At 41.8% G+C, this 20558-nt stretch overlaps 1 protein-coding gene across 2 annotated transcripts; it reads right to left on the bottom strand.

Moving 5' to 3' along the window:
• Positions 1–57: 57 nt before the first annotated feature.
• LOC146362838 (zinc finger protein 385D-like) lies at positions 58–16347 on the bottom strand. Of its 2 annotated transcripts, XM_084918459.1 has the most exons (8): positions 16177–16347; positions 13947–14062; positions 5591–5698; positions 4900–5062; positions 3183–3431; positions 2915–3096; positions 1284–1385; positions 58–915 (listed from the first exon to the last, which is right to left on the bottom strand). In XM_084918459.1, the coding sequence occupies exons 1-8, from the start codon at positions 16184–16186 to the stop codon at positions 670–672; spliced, it is 1176 nt and encodes a 391-aa protein (XP_084774585.1). In that variant the 5' UTR covers positions 16187–16347; the 3' UTR covers positions 58–669. The 2 variants fall into 2 exon arrangements, with proteins under 2 accessions (XP_084774585.1, XP_084774584.1); XM_084918458.1 differs by lacking the exon at positions 5591–5698 and having other exon boundaries at positions 16177–16270.
• Positions 16348–20558: the final 4211 nt, after the last annotated feature.

Genomic DNA, 20558 nt, shown 5'->3' with positions numbered 1-20558 from the left:
GTACGCTCTCATCTTTTTGATGCTTAAATTTCCATCCGACAAAGACATGAACTTGAATCGTTATTGCACTTATTTATTTGATAAATTGCACATTTTTGGAGCATTTTCAACAATAACCTCGTGAGGATGCATTAACCCTCAGACAGAAAGAAAAGTAGGAACATTGTGCAATTGATGTGAGCGTCCCCAGGAATTTTTTATTAAATTGGAAAGTAATAGTTAAGCATGCTCTGAATAGCATTCATGTGCACGTACAAACACACACAGATATATTCATCATGGAAGTTCGCTATCCTGCATCTTTGTTTTATATATATATATATATATATATATATATATATATACACACACATATATATATATCTAGAGAGGGAATTTCTTTAATGCGTCAAAGATTATTAGCAAAAGTGCTACAATATAAAGCAAAAACTTGCACTTCTGTGATGAATATGTCTGTCCACGCACCCGGTAGCATTCACACACTCTCTCACATTTCAAAATACTCTGTTTTCACCCATCTGCTACCTCAATCTGACCCACTCTGGTCCGTGACACCCGTGGTGTCTGTTGGCATGTGAAGTACAAAGGGCACTGGCTTATATCACATCTTGTTCGGGCCTCATGTCTGCTTTTAGCTGTAGTTCAGAAGCAATAGAGACATCGGCCGGGTCAGTAGGGGGAAAACAGAACAGACGTGTGCGTTGTGCAGATGGGTCCGGGTGCCGGATGAAGCAGGGCCTGGGGGAGGGATTGACTGTGAAACAGGGCGGGGTTCGAGTTTGATGCAGATGGGAGAGGGAATGGGGGCAAAGATGCCATGGCAGCAGCGGCGGCGGCAACAGAGAGCTGACGCTGGAGGACACAAGACGCCAGAGGCTTGGTCAGATCTTGGTTCTTTCGTAAAGTCAGCCTTATCTGAGGATGAAAGACAGGCAGACAAAGTAGTATCAAGTTGATTGTTTTTCCTGGGAAATTAAACAGTTTAAAGTAGGAAACTAGAGAAGAAGAACAGGAAAAAGTAGAGGTACACGCTGTTCCATTTATCACCAGGCATTTTTATTAATAATCCACTCTCTGTTCCAGTGAAATCCTGCCCTTTTGTCCAACTCATCATGTCAAGGGGTTAGAATTCAGAAAATTTATTATTCTTGAGCTATTGCTGACTATTTGTTTCACTGGCAGTAGGGAGTGGAGCTTCCTGGAAGAAGCCCATGAGGATCAACTCATGTACACAAACAACGATGAGGGGGTGAAAGTAAGTCGAGCAATAGCATGGTACTCACTGCCTGGAAACTCTGGTGACGCTGGGTGGGGGTGTAGGGGCTGAATTTAGGCTTGGCTGGTTTACCTGCCGCTCTGTCCTTGTGTCTCCTGCTGCTGATGTGCTGGAGTCAAGGAAAGAGACACGTAGATAAGCACACAGCAAAAGAAACCCACACAGACACGGGCTGCAGCAGAAAGATGGCATGGGTGAAAGAAGAAGGTGATGCTTGGTAATCTGAATAATGTGAAAAGGAAATTAAAGGCAAGCAGGAATCAAAGCTCCTATTTTTGGCAATTCAGGCAGACTGTTTGTATTTTGTTGACTCTGACTTTGAGACTCCAAATATTTATGAGGGGCGGGTAAGGAAATCTTTTAAAATTTGACTGACAAGCACAAACAGATGGCTGTGGCCAACGTGCCACACAATCAGCAGCAAGCTGCTAAATATTCATGAGCACCTGGCCAAAGTTAACTTTTAAACAGTCGGCGGTGAAGACCAATGCTATGCATTCACATCACGAACAGAGATGCTAACATCATATTCAAATGCTCAGTGAAATAGCAAAGGCTTAGTAGCTTTGTGCTCTTTATCTTGAGGGATCTGTGATTTTAACTCACCTGCAGCGACAGGTGTGAGCCGTTCACACTGTGATTGAGAATAAAATTTGCATGGCCCTGAGTTTCCCGTCTTTAATGCATGATGGATAAAGTGATGATGGATCGCGATGGCTTTGTACTTCCTGAACTCTTTGAATAGCAAATCTGTGTGACAGCTGACCTTTTAATAACTTTACATGCACAAGAGGAACTAACCAGTAAGTTAGTGCAAGAGTCAGTTTTCTTATGTTACCTTCCATCGGTCACTCCCTGAGGGCAGGAACAAAACAACTACTGGCAATCAGTGTGCAATAAAATAAGGTTATTGCTTTCTTCCTCAAACCATAAAATTGAAGTTTTGCTGTACATTATATCCTGTGATTCCTGTAATGACCACCAGACACTTGTGCATTGCAATGTGCGTTAAGATAATATCTAATCAGCCAATCACATGGCAGCAACTGAGTGCATTTAGGTATGCGGGAACAGATTGTGTGCCCAGAACACACAATCTCACAGAGCTCAAATCAAGGGAAATTAGCATCATGGATGTGTAGCTGAAAAATCTGCAGCAACTGTGCACCCGACCAAAAGGCTTCCTGCAGCTTTATGAATCTATGCCATGAAGATTCAATTCAGGTCCAAACACAAAGCGAGTCTAATCTGGTACTAGCAAGGAGTACCTAGCAAAGTGCATGTATATTTCTCATCATGTGAGTAATTTTTCATGAAGCATCTCTGTTTGTTTTTAGGTAAAAGCAGATGCAGTGGAATATTAACATGTATATACAAAGTTTTTTGTATGAATCATGTTGTAATTGTAATTAATTGATGTTTGTATTAAAAATCTATAAACCACCTTTCATGGTAATACATTTTAAGATGCTATATAATGTCAAACACATTATTATCTAAGATTTCGAGGCTTGGATGCCATATCACATTATATCCAAAACTGATAAAAAGTGATGAACTCCTAGAAGTTGAAACATATTAAAACACATCTACAATTGTCAGAGTTCATTTTTGAGCTTATCATATTGCACGGATCACCTGTTTGAGCTGAGTCTCAGAGTTGACGTGCACGTCGCAGATCTCACAGTGGAAAGTTTTATTCTGGAGTCCTGTCGATGACTCAGATGGTGCAGCCATCTTGCCTTTGACCCCCATCCTGGGGAAGGATTTAATGGCTCCATCGCCACTTCTGGCCTCGAGCATGGTCTTGTGCTTGGTGCCTGAGCAGATATAAAGTCAGATCAACAAAGTATAGAAACACGCTTCATGTGGGCAAAGTCTGGCCGTGGCAGCGACTGCCTCTCACCACTGTTGTGGGCCTGAAGCTGGGAGGCTGAGTTGACAGCCACCTTGCAGAGAGAGCAGTACAGAAGACGTATAGCTTTTGCTTCTTCGGTCTCCTCTCCTGGAGCTTCTGCCTCTCCATCTTTTGGTGCCTCTTTCTCTGTTGTCCTTGAAATGGGTGACAAGGAAGGGTCAGAAGGTGCTTTCACAATTTCAGTGGAGCCACTGGTTGATGGTGCCATTTCTGAGGTAGGGTTCAGCGATGAAGGCTCTAAAACAAAGGGGGGAAAAGTAAGGTCATACTTTAATATTTGACTGTTTGGATATTCATCGTCTGGGTAGATATTCAGTTCTTAACTGTGATATTTGAGTGTGCTTGCTCGAATGTGTATTTTTTTTTCTGTAGACTGGAGAAAAAAATGGATTTGTGGTGATTTAGTTTAATATTAAGACACTGTAGCCATCTTAGCAACATAATTTCTAGATTTAGTACACATTTATCAACTTTTATGGCCAGTGAAGAATCTCAGTCTACGAGGTCTTGCTCTCCACGGCTCGCTCTCCCTCTCTCTGTGCTCTGTTCACAGAGCGGCACAGCGCAGCACCACCTTAAAGCTTTTAAACTTATGCGTGTGGTGATTTTGTCAGACAGTGTTGGGGTATTAAATTCAGATGGGAAACTTTGAATTTTTTCTGTTGATTACTGCTGAAGCTTCAGAGCCCCCTCCCCCCCCCCGAAAAAAATGCATTAGGGAAAGTCCTGTTGGCAAGAACGAGCACTAAGGAAGACAAACGTGAACATTTTTCCACTTCTATGAAATTCCTGAATTCTTTATGATAAGAGAAAGATAAAAGCTCAGCAGGCTACACATGATTATGAGCTCCATCAACCTCTCTAATCACACTAATAATCAATGATTTCTCCTGGGTTTCTGCCTCGTGGCACTTAAACAGACACTTTTGTATAGAGATGATTTGACTCTGTTATCTTTTGTGGGGCCCACTTTCCCACGGAGGAGCGTGTGCAGATTTAAGGATTCACTCTCTGTTAATAACAATGATTAGCTCTGCCTCACTGAGTGGGTGTCTGTTTGTTACCACTGATTCCCCACTCTCTCACTAAAGTAATCTTCAGAGAGCGCTCCTGCTTCTCATCCACTTCCTCGAAACTCTTGAAATGATCATTCACCCTCTCACTTTCTCGAAAACAAACTCTCCTGTTGGCGTTGTCAAGAATATTTCTTCAACCTCTTTCTTCTTTAGCTGTGGCGAAATGCATTATTTTCAATCCTTAAACGCCCACACGTGTGCAAAAGTAGCACATCAGCACTGGCACAAATATAAACAAACGCTGGAAAGCAGTCTGTGCTTTGACACACCGCCACACTTGCATGCCTGCAGACGCACATGTGCCCAAGGCCCTTGAGCAAACGCACACTCATACATAGTGGAGGAGAGCTACCCACAGATCATATTCAACGCGTTTTCAATGCTCTTTTGATCTCAGGAGACCACTGAATGAGGTCAGAAAATGTAGACACGAAGAAGAGGCAGAGGATAATGCCCAACTTTTAATCACTTCACCGTGCAACCCAAAGCAGCAGGTGGTTTATCACATCAAAGAGTTAAGGTCGTGACTAGGAAAAGAAGGTCTGAGCCGCGTGTTCATATGTCTAACGGTGTCATGCGCGTGATGTCTGTGCACACGTGTGCATGCATGGTTGCAGAAATGCACTCACCTCCTGATGTTGTGTCGGAGCTGAAGGGCCGTGAGCACGACGACAACAGGACTGCAGTTTCCTTGGAGACCGGTTCACAGGTCCTGATCTTTGAATCTGGGGCGTCCAGAGCTAACAGCTTTTTCGCATGCTTCGTGCCGGTATAATGGGAGGACGCCTGAGCCTTGATGCCCAACAGGAAAAGAAAAAAAAAGATTTTGCTTCATGCAGTAAAGTGGCTATCTTTACTTTACACAACAATGCACGACTTGAATATGAATGGAAAAACTGCAGAAAGCTAACATTCTCTGACTTGCTTACTGTTGCCAGTGTAGTAAGTAATCAAGTGGTAAGTCGTTAAAGTAAATAAGTACAGCACTATGTGCACTTTTTCCACATTTTTACAAAGATTTCCGTACAATACGTGACAGTACTTTGCAGTTGTTGAGTTGCTTTCTTATGAGTCATGCTATGGCAAAAATAATACAAAATGAATTTTCTACCAAGATCAAATATCAGGTGAGTTCACATTTGACCCAGTAATTAAGTAAGAAAGCTTTAAACCTTCAAAACCAGTAAGACAGCCATGTGTAAGGGCAGGTCTTCTCTGTGGTTCAACTGTCATGTAAGGGCGTGTGTGAGAAAAACAAGCACACCTTGAAAGACAAAAAACTATTGACAAAGCGTGTGTTTCCCACACAGCATCGCCCACCTCAGAGTTGAATCTAAGACGACAGACGCCGCAGGAACTGGGCTTTCTTATTAAGTGTGAGGTTAGCCCGAAGCCTGGGCCAATCACAGCTTTATGTATATGATCCATCTGCAACAAGGAAAAGTGAAAAGTTATGTCTGAACTGGTTTTGGATTATGCTCTAACAGACAAGACTGAGTTAGGTAGTGAAAGTGATCTCCTCTTTAAATGGCATGCTATCAGCAGGTAATTTTATCTTTTAGGACCTACTAAGGGGGTTGGTGCCCATAAACATAACAATATTGATGTTCACACATCTATCAGTGAAATCAACAACACAGCAAACCACGTGCTCTCTGCTGCCTCGGCTTGCCCGAGACAAATACCAACATATCATCTTGACTGACATGATGTAACGTGAATTAGAAAAGCTTTCACAGTGCAGTCTGTTTGGTCATTTCAGCTTGGATTAATTACACTGACACTGAACTGTTTTCATGGGATAGAACAGGATTCAAAATGTTTATATGAAACCTGTCACACCACTCTGCAGCATAACCCACTTGTCTGCTGCCCACAGGTTTTCTCCATATGTTCCAAATGCTCACGTGTGGTAAAGCTTTTTGCCCTTGTGGCCATAAGCACTCTGAAGAGCAAAGCCAATTCTGAAAAATTCAGTGCACTGTGTTTAACGTATTTAATTCACACCACAATATAGAAAACGCATCAAATGTTAAACTGAGAAATTTGGTATTTCATGAAAAATATAGCAACAGATCTCAAAACAGTTGGCACAGGAGCAAGAAAAGGCTGGAAAAGTAGGTGGTGCTAAAATGAAACAGCTGGAGGAACTTTTTGCTAGTAATTGGGTTAACTGGCAACAAGCCAGTAACATGAAATATCTTAGTGATGCAAAGTTTCTAATCTCTAAAACTGGGCTGCGGTGCACCAACCTGCTGAAAGATGTGTCTACAAATTGAGGAGTAATTTCAGAACAATGTTACTCAACGTAAAATTGTGAAGGGTTTGAATACCACATTATCTACATTGCACAATATCATCAAAAGATTCAGAGAATCTGAAGAAATCTCTGTACAATTTCTGAAGTGGAGGGAGGATGGATGGATGGATGGATGGACAAAAACCCCCCCACAGAGGACTGTTGAACAGCAGCTACTCTCCTCAGTTCCCAGACATTTACAGACTGTTAAAACAAAAAGGGATGCTGCACAGTGGTAAAATGGCTCTGCCCTTCTTTCTGCACATCATTGTTGGAGTCCACTCAGACCACCTTGAAGTCATGTTGACCACAGCCTTTGCTATCCATAACAGAGAAAACACAAAACTTTTTACAGGCACCTTTAAAACCTGCAGGGGTGAGAGTTTTACTCACACAGCCCTGTTCCAGGAAGATTTCATAACACCAAACGTGCAAATGGTCTTTCCAACTGAACAGCGAGAAACCATTACCATATTAAGAAAACTAAATTAAATAGCTTTAAATTGCGTGCAGCATAATCATGTTTGTGTTGCCTCGTACTGCAGATCAGCTAATGAAGTTTCAGACTTTTTCACCCCCCCAGACTACTTTTATTTATGCGTGTAAGAGAGAGGCAGTAAACCTGTCCATGCCTTTGCATATATGCGTGAACACAATACCATTATCTGACCACACAACACTGTGCACTGCTGGACATTGCTGGAAATTGTAATGAGCAAAACTACTCAGTGTAATAAAACCCAACTGGCCTTTGTGGAGCAAAACAAGACTATTACCTGAGATGAAATGTAGGAGGCCATATAAGCAGCCAAAGCGGGCGGGGAGTGGGGAGTGTGGAGTGGGGGTTTTATGGAAATCTGGTTAGTGGTAAAAGTAAAAATTTATGCATTCTTATGGGTCAGCCAGCTAGTCCTCTAACCCCAGAGAACCCTCAGTATAGCACTGCAGTGGAGATGTACCTTGTTTCTTTAGAGCCAAACCTGAACACGTTCTTCAAAAGTGAAAAACTCAACATTGGGTGTGCGTGTCTGTGTGTGTGTGTTCTCACTACTTTTCTTTGATCATCACTCTGGGCTGCTACACTGGAATGTATCTGTGCAGTCGCAGGTCTCTCATCTCCCTGTTTCCCTGCAGCTGTTTGTCTATAGAAAACTCCAGCAACCTTACATAAAAACAAACGTATATCACGTGTATCATGTGTAAAATGCAAAAAGTCGTAGAAATTTAAGAAACAAAGGACTAAATCTGTCATGTAACGTGTGATAAACATCTTTATGTGAGAGTATTTTGACATATTTTTTATGCTTCTGTGAATGAGATCGAACAGTTTAACATCAGCTAACAGCCCGCTCGCTCCCTCCTCGCTCCACGGCCCCAAGGCTCCTGTATCTCCTCCTGACCTTCCATCACACGTTCCTCACTTCACCCCTCCATCTGCTTACCTCTGAACCCTCTCCCTTCACCTGCGTCTGATCAAAGTCACCTTCCCGGCTCCCCGTGGAGTCACCCTCTTACCCTCCACTCCCACTCGGCACTACGATGGACTAGCACCTGCAGCAAAGTCAGTTTGCCCTTCTTACTCATTGCCTCTTCAGTTTTGTTTTGCACACACACACACGCACAAATACATATATCACATGCAGAAACAAATCTGCAACTGTGAGCTCATGAAGAGAAATGAAAGCAGTACATTCAGTGGATTGTACACTAAATAAAGGCATCACATCCACCACACAGCATCAATTATATCCAGCATATTCCCTCCAGAAACCTCCTCGCACACAGGGTGTCAGCATGTCAGACATGCTCTGCTCCAGGGAGTCAGTTATGGCTGAAACATATGGCCAAGTGAAGTAAAGCAGACTTCTACCTGGATCATAGTCAAAAACTTTATAATGATGAATGCTCCTGGATTTACACTGTGTACCAGCATGACAGCTATGTGTGAATGTCTGACGTCAAACACCTAAAGGGAGTGAGTTGTGATGAATGAGCTGCTGCTTTTGGGCTCTTTGTCATTTCAATTATTTTATTCTTGGAAACAATATCTGTTTTTTTGTTTCCAAAAAGAAAGAAAGAAAAAGAATGTGAGCCAACCAAGCTTCTGAAGTCCAAGTTTTAAAAGCAGGGGTCCCTGAATCACGACAAGCATCCACACACATGCCTGCAACCCTGTAGTCATGACAACGCACATGTGGGCACCAAACAAACTCCTGTGCAGAGTTTTATGGAGGCCAAAGCACACAAGTGAATGCACTGCTTACACACAAATACACACACACGAAGAACCCACACATAAAGAGACACATTTCAGAAGAAAACACAGGCCGTCAGAGTTCAGCTGCGTGCCCACTTACTTCACACCCACAGGTTCGATTCAGAGGAGCAAGACAATTCTCTGACAAAATACGTTCTAGACAATATTTTATTTTCGTTCAGCTCTTTCCAAACACTCAAAAGCAACTGAAGGATATGGGGACCTCAGAGGTTTAATTTATTTAATAAAGACAGCAAAACCGAAAGAGTTCAGCGATTCACAAATGAGATTATGTCTGCATAACCCAAAGGGAATACAGCAGGATTAGTTCAACTAAAATGACAAAAGAGAAATTAAAATGCTCTGAATTTTTTTTTTTTTTTTTAAAGTGCATCTGAACAGATTTGAGAAGAAAAACTAAAAGTAACCAGTGTTGGGTAAGTTACTTTAAATTAGTAACTTAGTTACATTACTAGTTACTTCTATCAAAAGTAACTCAGTTACTTCAAGTTACTCGTTACTTTCAGAGTAACTAGTTACTAGGGAAAGTAACTTTGATTTTACTCAGAATTCTCTTGTTAATGTGTTGCTTCCGTAACTGGATGCCCAGCAAGATTACCAGTCTTCTAGCTTGCTTACTTGCCACAAGTGCACTGTGCCACCTACCAACAGAAAGGAAAAAATAATGTGCACATTTCCACAAGAGAAATCCCACACCTGATTCTATCCTAGCCTGCTTTTTACATCCAACACAAAAACTGCAGTCGTGGTGCTTTCGATTGTACTCAGAACTCGGAAATTCTGCCTTCTGAATAGGAAGATGTAGGTAACACCAGACTGCAGATGAGCTGCATACAGAGCTGGACTGGGACAAAAAAATCGTCCTGGGCATTTTGACTAGAGACCGGCCCACCATTATAGGAAAAATCATAAAGCCTTTGAATGAAAATAAACACTGTTGTGACAGTGATGTACACTGTTCTGATGGTATATATGTATCAATCTATCAATTGTTTGTTGCAAGACTCAGGTAATTATTTTTTTAAAAGTGAGACATTTTAAATGAGAATAAGAAAGTATTTCCTTGTGCCCCCCTTTCCCTTTTAATGCCCTACATGGACCCCTGGCAACACTTTGCTAGACCCGCCCCTGCACAGTTACCAGCTGTCAGCTACTTAGAAAAGGATCCTGGTGTTATTTGTCTCTCAGAAACAGTTCATCACTTCCCTTCAACTCATTCATGTTAACTAAAAGGTAAACCTGTTTCTCCATCACAGCTCTGATGATTCAGTAAGGACATCTCCTGGTTTCATCTTCACGTTTCCCTCTCATCACATAACCAAACCGATATCATGACCAGCAGGTTTACAGCTGTGGCTCCAGCCAACATCAGCTGATACTAGAAATTAATATTAAATAAATTCTAACAACAGCTGATCAAGCTTAAAAGTGCTGCTGTTGTTTACCGCGACATCCGCTGGTTTCCTCTTTCTGGCGCAAAGTGGGCGATAAATAAACAAGAGAGAAAAGCCGATCAGCTGATCATTGATCAGTTTCATGATTGAAGTAGAAACAGGAGAGGGAGGGTGAGAGGATGAGAGGAGAAGAGGCAGCTGTGCAGCGTAAACAGAATAACTCCAGCTTTGTGTCTTTTTCATTGTAGCTGAAGTCCGGGACAAACTGTGTTCCTTTTCACCTCAATACGAAACCCGTAATATTTTCTCTGAATACGAGACGATTCCGTTTTTTACGGGACGGTTGGCAACTCTAATAATTAACCTTATGAACAAAATAAAGTTCAACATCAGTAACATAGCTCCCACCCAGCTGTATAGAAACTCCGTCATGCTAGCTAGCACGCAGTACGAAAAAGTCAGCGTAACGAAAATAAACTCCACCTAAACTTGGTTCATATCTGACCCAGATGGACTGCAGGTTATAACTTCTTACCTGAAGTTCAGTTCACCTGACACTCTCGGACCAGCGGCCGCTTCGGGTCTCTCCTCTTGCCTCCCTTTTCCTTCATCCACCTGCTGGCTTCCACCACTTGCTAATGTTATTGAATCTGTGGAAGCTCCGCGATAGCCACCACACGAAGTAACGAATAACGAGCCTATCTAAATCCCAGTAACGAGTAACGCGTTCCCGGTTTTGGCATAATAACTAGTTACCGTGCTCGTTACCACAATAATAACATAGTTACTGTAACGCGTTACTTAATAACGCGTTAGTCCCAACACTGAAAGTAACACATAAGTATTAGAAAAAGACATCCAAACTTCATTTATAAATTATGTTAGTTTGTTTCTGCCACTGAAGAAAATTTTAGTTTGTTGTCCAAAGTCAAAATTTAAGGTTTGTACCTTCGAATTTCAACTTAACATCTCAATTTTTGTTACATTTTGAGATAGTGAGCAAGTTGAAATTTTGAGATAATCAGAAATTTCACATTATCTCTGTATGTCAATTTTTTTTTTCCCCAGTGGCAGAAACAAGCTTCCATAATAAATGATAATAGATTGTAGAGGTAGCTAAAATTAAAGCTAAAATTTTCCAATCCAAGCTTCCAATCCAAGCCGTGTAACATATACGCACAATTCAGCCTCGAAAAACACTCAGTGAAAAAAATGAAGTGACCACCAAGCAATGATGAATTGGTCATGATGTTTCTAAATAAGGAAAGTAAGAAACTAAGATTCTGGGTTCATCTAATTCTCACAAAAAGACAGCAGCAGGGAGAATTTCATGGTTTGATCCAGGAGTTGAAGCTTTACCACGACCGCTTTCGTACATATTTCAGGATCTCAGTGGGGCCGTTTGAGCTCTTGTTGGCAGAGTTGGGGCAGAGTTTGAGGAAGGAGAGAAATAATTTCAGAGAATCAATTGACCCGGAGCAGCATCTAGCAGTGTGTCTGTGGTATAATAGAATATTTTACTATTTCCATCTCACATTCATTCAGTACTGGTATTAATTTGAGTTATGAGCGCACATATTGCCAAATGCAGTGATTGGTCAGATTTGGAAAAATAAATGCTACAAAACATCCAGTGAAATTACACGGTCAGTGTGAATGGTTACATTAAGAATAGATGAGTCTGAAAAATATTTCTAAGGAACAAAACATTTGCACAAATTTTACAGTGTTTAAAGGACCTCACTCTGGAAACTGTTAGCGCACAATATGGATAAACTATTGAAGCTACTAGCTACTAACTACAGTCCCTCAACTTCTACTCTCTTTTAATGTTTCTAGTAACTTAACAGTATAGATTAAAAAATGCATAACATAATAAACTGTTAGTGGAATAAACAAAATGGAAAGTTAAACAGTTGAGGAGCTAGCTAACATTATGAATCAAAAGTTATCAATTATAAGCTAAAAAAAAATGGCTAAACAGTTGAAATTATAAGCGAAACAAGGACGAAGAAACAAGCAAGAGTTTTGTCAAAATATCACTAAGCACTATTAATATCTGTTAAATAGATTAGCGATTAAAAACATTGGCTGCCAGTTATGACTGAACTATTGACATAATGGCAAGCTAATTAGCTAATGTAAATGCTAAAATGTAATGGGAAGCTAATATCGTCATTTCTGACAGTAAAATTACTATATGTGGGTTTTTGACACTGTCACTATTTTCTTAAACTTTACAGAGATAATGATTAGCAATTAACTGAGATAATAGCCTGTAGCTAATTGCAGATTTCAAGTTTACAGAGGTGGCAAAGAGGGCTTTTAGTGTGGAGATATGCTGGATTTTAAGCTTTTAGCCAATACTCTTTCTCTAACCTTGCTGTCCAAAAAAGGAGTTAAATCTCCAACATTACTCATTCAGCATTAAGAGTTGTGAACAATGTAGCGCTCAGTCACTTTTTACAGGTGTTACACTATTTCTGTGGCTGCCAACTGGGAGATGTGTTGAACATGGGGTAAAATCAAAGAAATGACAGAAAGAGACAAACAGGGAAAAGACAGCAGGGAGAGTATGAGTGAGATATTTAAAAACATTTTTCTGTCCGTGCTATATTAAGGTCACCCAGCAATAGCAACAAATATTGTAATATTAAGTTTCTTATTATGTGCCTTACATTTAGTAGTGAACAGAGGAGTTCAAAGGAAGGTGAAGTGGATCTGAAAGCTGCAAAAGGGAGAAAAAGCGCACAAGAGGATGAGGGAGAGGAAAGATGACAGCAGGGGACAAAGTGGAAAATACATATGAAGAGAGAGCTGAAGTGAAGAGGGCGTTGGAGCACAAGCAACACAGAAAGTGGAAAGGGTGGATGAAAAGCGAGGTGAAATGGAAGGCAAGAGGGCCGAGACCTAGAGCAGTGTCTCCCTGGGTGGCAGATGGGCTTTTTGACAAAGAGACGGACGCTACACACAATCCCTCACACACGCACACATGCAAAATAACTGCTACACTGTGAGAGGCCACAAAAGGCAGACAAATACACTCTTTTTGAACCCTCACGTGTCTCTTCGGAGACATCTTCTAAACATCTGACAGCATGTCATGGGAAAGAAGAGTAAAGACGAGGGAGGAACAAAAGCACAATTGTCAGCTCTGCTTCTGAGCAGTTATTTGGTCAGACTCAATGGAGTTATGAGCATACTCTTATAGACACAGCCAAGGCATTTAACACCTTGGATTATACGAAGAGATATCACACGATTTCCGTGTAAACCATACATCAACCCTCAGCCTGACACATCTACAGTCCTCTGGGCTTAGACTTGGCCAGCCTTGGTTCTCTCCACCTTCACCTTTCACAAACACCGGGGCAGACAGCTCTAAGAAAAGCTCTGCAGGAGGAATACCAAGGATTCAGCTCCACACCCCCCAGGTTGTGTGGAAATGTCACAGCTCTCTGCATTAGGGATGATATATTTGGAAAGGTGTAGGCAGCGTGCTCATACATCTGTGCATTGAAATTTTACTTCATGCAGGCAGACTATTCCACGAAATTAACTCCTCCGCTTGAGGCAAAACATTGGTATGGTAAAATGAACAATTTTGCTTTTGATAATAATAATAATAATAATCATAAAAGGCATGAGAGTGCAGGTGGTGAGAGCTTTGTTGCCATGACAGCTACGATGACTGACAGTACTCACGTCAGTGAATCCAGGCAGCAGGTGGAGGGGGAGGAGGGCTTTCGGGTCAGGGGAGGGCTGGGTCCTGCCCAGCGTGGGACGAGCCAGCGGCGGCAGAGTGCTGTGGCACACATTACCTGAGAGACATCACAGGAGGAAGGAGACAGGCAGATAGATAAACATATGGAGCAATGACTCGATGGCGATGAGGTGGTTCCTTTGAGATGATGATGATGATGATAAAAGCTAATAGACCAGAGCGAACCATTCTGTGCTCAAAAACTTCTCTGGTTGCAGTGTTTTGATACATTTTTGATGCTTTCTTACATCTTTGTCTTGTCTTATTTTCATTTAAACTTTATTATGTAAAATGCTTTTCATCATTTGTGTTAATGTTTTCAATTCAAATAAGATGTTGAGCCAATTTGAGTGCATTTGGGATCAGTCCAGCTATATTGTAGCCCAAAACATGAAATTTGCTTTCATGTGCTTTCTAACTGGAAAAAATATACCAATATTTGATCCTAGTGGTCTTCTCTCACTCACAGATCCTGGAAATTACTTAAATAGGCACAGCTTCTGTCTGAACAGCTATAAATCATCTTATGTTGCTTTGAAACACCCACTTTGCTGTAAACTGTAATCAAGTACAACTTCCTAAGTACTTAGAGTGGCTCAGTGGTCAGTATCTCCATTCTGGCAACAGCAGATGGCCACCCGTCCCTGAACCTGGTTCTGCCGGAGGTTTCTTCCTGTTAAAAGGGAGTTTTTCCTTCCCACTGTTACCAAGTGCTTGCTCACAGAGGGTGGTCTGATTGCTGGAGTTTTCTATGTATTATGGTTGGGTCCTGACGATGAAATGTGCTTTGAGGCAACTGTTGTTGTGATTTAGTGCTAGATTGAACTGAAATGGATGTCAAAGTGTCCTTGGGTAAGATACTGAACCCTTGTACATGGTTTGTTTTTGTCATCCATAAGTGAAAAATTTAGCTCATTTAGCTCAAATTTTCAAGAACTAACCATCTGAAGAAAATAACTCAAAACTGAGAAACTAACTTTATCTAACTTATTCAAAATTTTGAGATACTAGCCTTAAATTTGGGTAGCAAAAATAAATTTAAAGAGAGAGAGAGAGAGAGAGAGAGAGAGAGAGAGAACTGCAGAATTTGAGTAAACCTGTACTTTTCATACTTTTGTTCTTTGACTAAATAAAGGCTATGCAGGATTCTTCTACCTCTTGCTGGGGGGATGCATTGTATGCTGTAATTATGCTGGGTACAAATGCGGCCTATTATTTCCTTGACAACCTTCCCAGTTTCATTTTTCTCTGTCATTTTTTTTTCTTTTTTGCTTTTAAAATTATTTACTCAAATAAATCATTTTAGAGGGTTTTTTTTTACACACACAAGCAAGCAATCAGCCCTTTCAAAACACTTTTTGGTGACGGGGGGGGGGGGTTCTAATCAAAAACAAACTCAAATATGCCAAGCACGTACATAAGTGCACATGCAACCTGAAAAACAGTGCACGAGTACGTTGAGGCCATGGCTGATAAGGGTCTTGTTTGTTGTGCTGAGTGATTATAGAGCCTTATTTTCTATAGTTTGCATGTTCTCTCAGCTTGATTACAGTTTGATTTAGGACCGTGTGTAATCATCGCAATCACAATCATAACACACCCATCCGCTCTGCCATTACTCTGATTAACTGACTAAAGTCTTGTAGGGTGCACGTGTGGGTGCGCGCACGCAACGTTGCGTGATTGATCTGATTTGCTTTTGGGATGGATTACTTTAAAGAAGTTATTATGCCTTTGAGAAACACGTGACAGACTGCAGTCTGTTAAGAACAGCGGAGTGACAATCAATAACTTGCAGGCAACGATCAAAAGCAATCAAACAGCCCAATCGTGAAACCCGTTTAAAATGCAAGTTATGAAATCTAACAAACGCAGTAAAGTAGCTTCTGTCTTCTCTCAGCATGCTGTTACTATATTTTTGCATCTCTTTTATGCATAGACTAATATTTTCGATACTTATATTTGCGTAAACGGACTTTAAAGTCAAAAATACCGTGATATAACCTGTGCGCTGAGTCCCTCTGTCTATACCGCTGTGCAGGTGACTGACTTCACGAAGCTCACGTCCAATCCAACATAGCAACAAGTGACTCCGCCGCGTTATTACCAGCCTATTAAAAAACTAATGTAAAACAACAACAATAATAATAATAAAAAGCTTCGTTTACATACCAAAATACATTGCGGCACCAAGTGAGATCCGATTGTTCAGTGTGTGATAAAAGTGTCTTTCATCTCCGAGCAGAGATGAGGCTTCGTGTCGTCTCCTCCAGTCTCTCTCCCTCTCTCTCCTTCTTTCCTGCGGCGCCGATGCTGCTCCTTCCCATCTGGATTCCCTCCTCCTCCTCCTCCTCCTCAACTACTCACCCCTCCTCCTCATCTTTACACAATCCGTGTAGAAATCTGTCCGTGTATCTACATCTCCCAGAAGTCTGGTTTTAATTTGGCAAATACCCGGAAATTACCTTAATTGGTACACATTACCACCCAGGATTTGTGTAGCCCCCACACACACCACTGCACCCTCAGTGCCAGCATCCACAAACCAACAGGCACATTTTTAACTCGTTGGAACAACAGAAATTATTTAGGTTTAATTTGAACTTCTAGTTGACACATCCACAATAAAAGTGCATGGGAAAGGTGCTGCACGGGAAAGGAAAGGAGAGACCTGTGTTCCACTTATTGCTTTGGTAAGTGCTTTCCCATCCTCCTTTTCCTCTCGGGCCTATGGTATTTTTAGATGCATCCTTTCGCTCCATAGAGAGGAAACTGCACACGGACACATACGGTAGGTGAAAACATCACAGTCTGCCACACATACGTGCAAGAACACTTTAATGTGAGCTTGCAAATTCTATAATCATTCATCCTTAAAAAGAACGTGGCTCGCTCCTGTCTGTCTTTCTGACTTGCAAGCACCCGCAAATGCTTGGAGAGCTCAGATGTACTGTATCTTTTGGCAGACTGGCTTTCTTGTCCTCGAGCCCAAACATGTTTTCTCCCTGTGCCAATAAAGTGGACAACAACATGTGTTTTCCCACAATCCAAAAACTCTAGGGAGACTTATCTCAGGAAGGCTGTCAGTTCAACAAGTGCTGTCCTGAAACTACACACACACACAGAGAGAGAGAGAGAGAGAGAGAGAGACTTTGTGTGCTCACGGGCTATTTTAATTGGTAATAAACAGACAGGCACACACAAATGTGTGATTAACAAGTGAAGCAAAAAGAAGCCACACAAACCAGGCATTAAGTGAACATAAATAATACAAAAGCGTGGCACGCAACAGGCCTCACTCGGAGTCATTCAGTAGTGTTTATTCAGTGGAACAAAATCGTGTGTGATGTGCTTGTTCGCAAATAAATGCGGTGTCTTCACGCTCAGGGCATATCTCCAGCCTGAGCCATTTCATGTGGACTGCGCCTCCATTCATGAGCCACATGGAACAAAAGCTGAGGAGGAGGAAAATACAGACATGGAAACATCTACTCATAAACTCAATTTCACGCCCCTTTTGTCACTCGCCGCGCTGCCAGGCGTTTTGTGTTCCCCTGAGAAAGAGCCGAGGGCTTTTAGGGGGCTGTGTGCGTTAGCTGTTATTGCCTGTCCCATTCTTTTGCTGGAGATGGCTGAAAAGTGCTTCGTCTCAGTGTCACACATTTGGAAGCCCGTGGTTTCATATTCTAGTTTTAGCCACGTGGCTTCTTCTCCTCCAGTGTAGGAGTGGTGCCAGGGTGAGAACTCACCTCTGAAATATTGGCGCCAAACTTTTGTCAGGCCACCTTGAAGAAAATGGATCAGTGGAGCTGTGGTCAGAGCAGCAAAACTAGACAAAAGTCAGGTGTTATGACTGAGGATAGAAGACTTTATTGTGCTAATGTGCCAGAACAGCCTTGCCTGCTTCCCACTCTCCAGATGTCATCACTTAAAGCAAAAATTCAAACTTGAGAGCGGGCAGAAAGCTCACCTGTGACAGCAGAGCTAATGTGTTAATGGCACTCTTACTTTACTTTGTTTCTGGACTCAGCTCGAAGCGGCCCACAAATAGCAGATCGATAAATAATTAATAATAGAAATAATAGCTTTACACCTGCAGCCGTTTAGCATCACTGACTCACAGACAAACATTGAGGCTGTCATGGCAACTGAGGTATGTAATATTATGTTAAGTGGACCGATGCTGAGGCTTTCAGCCTCGTTTGTGGCTGTCAACCTGTTTAATTGCATGCTGGAAAGGAATCTTGTGACCCCAGCTGGGCCTTGAGCACAGACAGCCAAGCACAACGGGCTCCGTTATGAAATTAGAGGCTTTTAAAGGAGTTAATTGACTCGAGTATATGGGGAGGCGATACAGCCAAGCACGAGGGGGCAGACAAATGTGCAAACACTAATCTAGGGAACTGAATTATAGGACGTTTTAATTCCACGATAAGCCGAGCCGAGACTAAAACACCTCCGGACTTCAAGAGAGATCGATGAAAGCACTCTTTAACAGTTTGCTTGCGATGAACTCGAGGCAGTAACCCACCTCTCTGCCCATTTTCAGCTTTCTTTTTCTCCATTGCGCCTTTTTATTTTTTATTTTTTTGAGAACACACACAGGCACCCATCAGCTCACCTCTCTTTTTGATTGGTCGCCATAACAACATCACCATGGCAATCAGAGGCATTGACTTGGATTCTATTTATGCGATGATGTTAGCTGATGTGGAAATCAGTGTGTGCTCTTTGGTGACAGATGCAGGATGATGCAGGAATGTAGGCCGTCACACACACTCACGCCCAGACGTTGTTTTCACGTCGTGCACATTTGTAGCGGTGAACCCACACAGTAAGGCGCGAAAAAAATCTGCAACAGGTGCAAGTTATGTATTTAATGCGTTTTTAAGCATGCCCACATGATGCTGCTATTCAGTGAAAAGCAGGTAAGTGGGTGACATGCATTCAAACCACTTTACCTCTTCTCTTCGATCGTTGGCAGTTCGTCTTGTAACCGGAAGGTTGCCGGTTCGAGCCCCGGCTCGGACAGTCTCGGTCGTTGTGTCCTTGGGCAAGACACTTCACCTGCCGCCTATGGTGATGGCCAGAGGGGCCGATGGCGCGATATGGCAGCCTCGCTTCTGTCAGTCTGCCCCAGGGCAGCTGTGGCTACAACTGTAGCTGCCTCCACCAGTGTGTGAATGCCAGAATGAATGAATAGTGGAATTGTAAAGCGCTTTGAGGGCCCCGAAAAAGCACTATATAAATGCAATCCATTATTATTATTATTCTCATTTGCTCATTCAGGTTCAGTCTTGCTGAATGGCACTTGTACATGTGGAGGCACTAAAGGGCTAAACCTCTGATTAGTGCATGACCTTGTCTGCCACCTGCACAACAGCAAACTAGCATGCATTTCTGAATTTGGATCTTTTCCCCCCAAAGATAACTAAAAGTCTTCCTTAATGAGTCTAAACATCCTGCTGAATAAACATTAAAAATAAAAACTGCTGTCACTCTACTGCAAGCATTGCTGCTTTTCTTGATTCAAAAGCTGACAATTTATTTTTCAAGTCATGTGCATGCGTGTGTGTGTTTGGAGTACTTTAGATGTGAGGAAGTGAAAAAAATCAATTTTTAAAAATGGCTACAGAGGACAGCTGGGTTTTTTTGTTCTGTTTTGTTTTCTCTTTAGATGAAATGTAAATATGAGTGGGATTGTGTTATGATTGTAGGACTTATATCACTGCTGATCATGCGTATAAACAAACAAATACAGGAAGCGGATATAAACAAGTGAAAATGAGCTCTGGACAGGCAGAATCCAAGTGAGAGACACAATTTGCGAAAGCAGGATTTGGAGAGCAGAAGAGAAACTGCAAGGCAACAGAAATGAGAGTCAAAGGTCATAAGAAAAACATAGTTTACAACCCAAACCGTACAGATTTGATGCTCCGACTTAAAACTCCAAGAAGATAAGATTTCCCTGCGAGACAAAGTGCTGCAGGGATGGAGAGGGGGCATCGTAAGCCAGAGATAAACAGATCCATGTTGGGGTCAGAGGTGCCATTGCACTTATCACTTTAGCATATATACGAGTCCTGGTTTAAGACACACTTTTTACAACTTACACATGTCTAGTAGCATGCGAGTAATAGCCACCACATGTTTGTGCTAAATCCATTTCTTTCCAACCATGATGAGAGCCTTACTTTCAAGGTTGGGTCAGAAACACACTGACACACTAGGAAAAAATTGGAACAATCAGCAGAAGGAAATGCTGCTTCACTGTTCAGCCCTCTTCATCTCAGAATAAATAAAGGAACCTGTATTTTTTTTATTTATTTCTTTTTTTAAAGAGATTTAGTAAGTATAACCCTTCCTTATAGGCATGGAATGAAGCAAAATTTACAGGTTTGGTGACCAGGCTTTCAACCTGTGCAGCTTGCTCAGCCTGTGTGGATTATTACACCAGATGTCTTTCCTCAGCCTATAAAATATCCCCATTCACAAGGTATAATTAAACATTTACTGCCTGGTGCAGAGCCTTCCTATCATAGTTTCATGAGAGA

The sequence above is a fragment of the Perissodus microlepis genome, chromosome 22 (genome assembly GCF_051167445.1).
Source record: "Perissodus microlepis isolate ML-2025 ecotype Zambia chromosome 22, ASM5116744v1, whole genome shotgun sequence".
NCBI lineage: Eukaryota > Metazoa > Chordata > Actinopteri > Cichliformes > Cichlidae > Perissodus > Perissodus microlepis.
The sequence above is the reverse complement of the archived record's forward strand: the minus strand, read 5'-3'. Positions and strand labels throughout refer to the sequence as shown.

Coding starts and splice junctions, on each gene's coding strand:
- LOC146362838 (XM_084918459.1), bottom strand. Junction 5,063..5,590: donor GTCTTAGATTCAACTCTGAG/GTGGGCGATGCT, acceptor TTGGGCATCAAG/GCTCAGGCGTCCTCCCATTA. Junction 1,386..2,914: donor CTGAGACTCAGCTCAAACAG/GTGATCCGTGCA, acceptor CCTTGACTCCAG/CACATCAGCAGCAGGAGACA.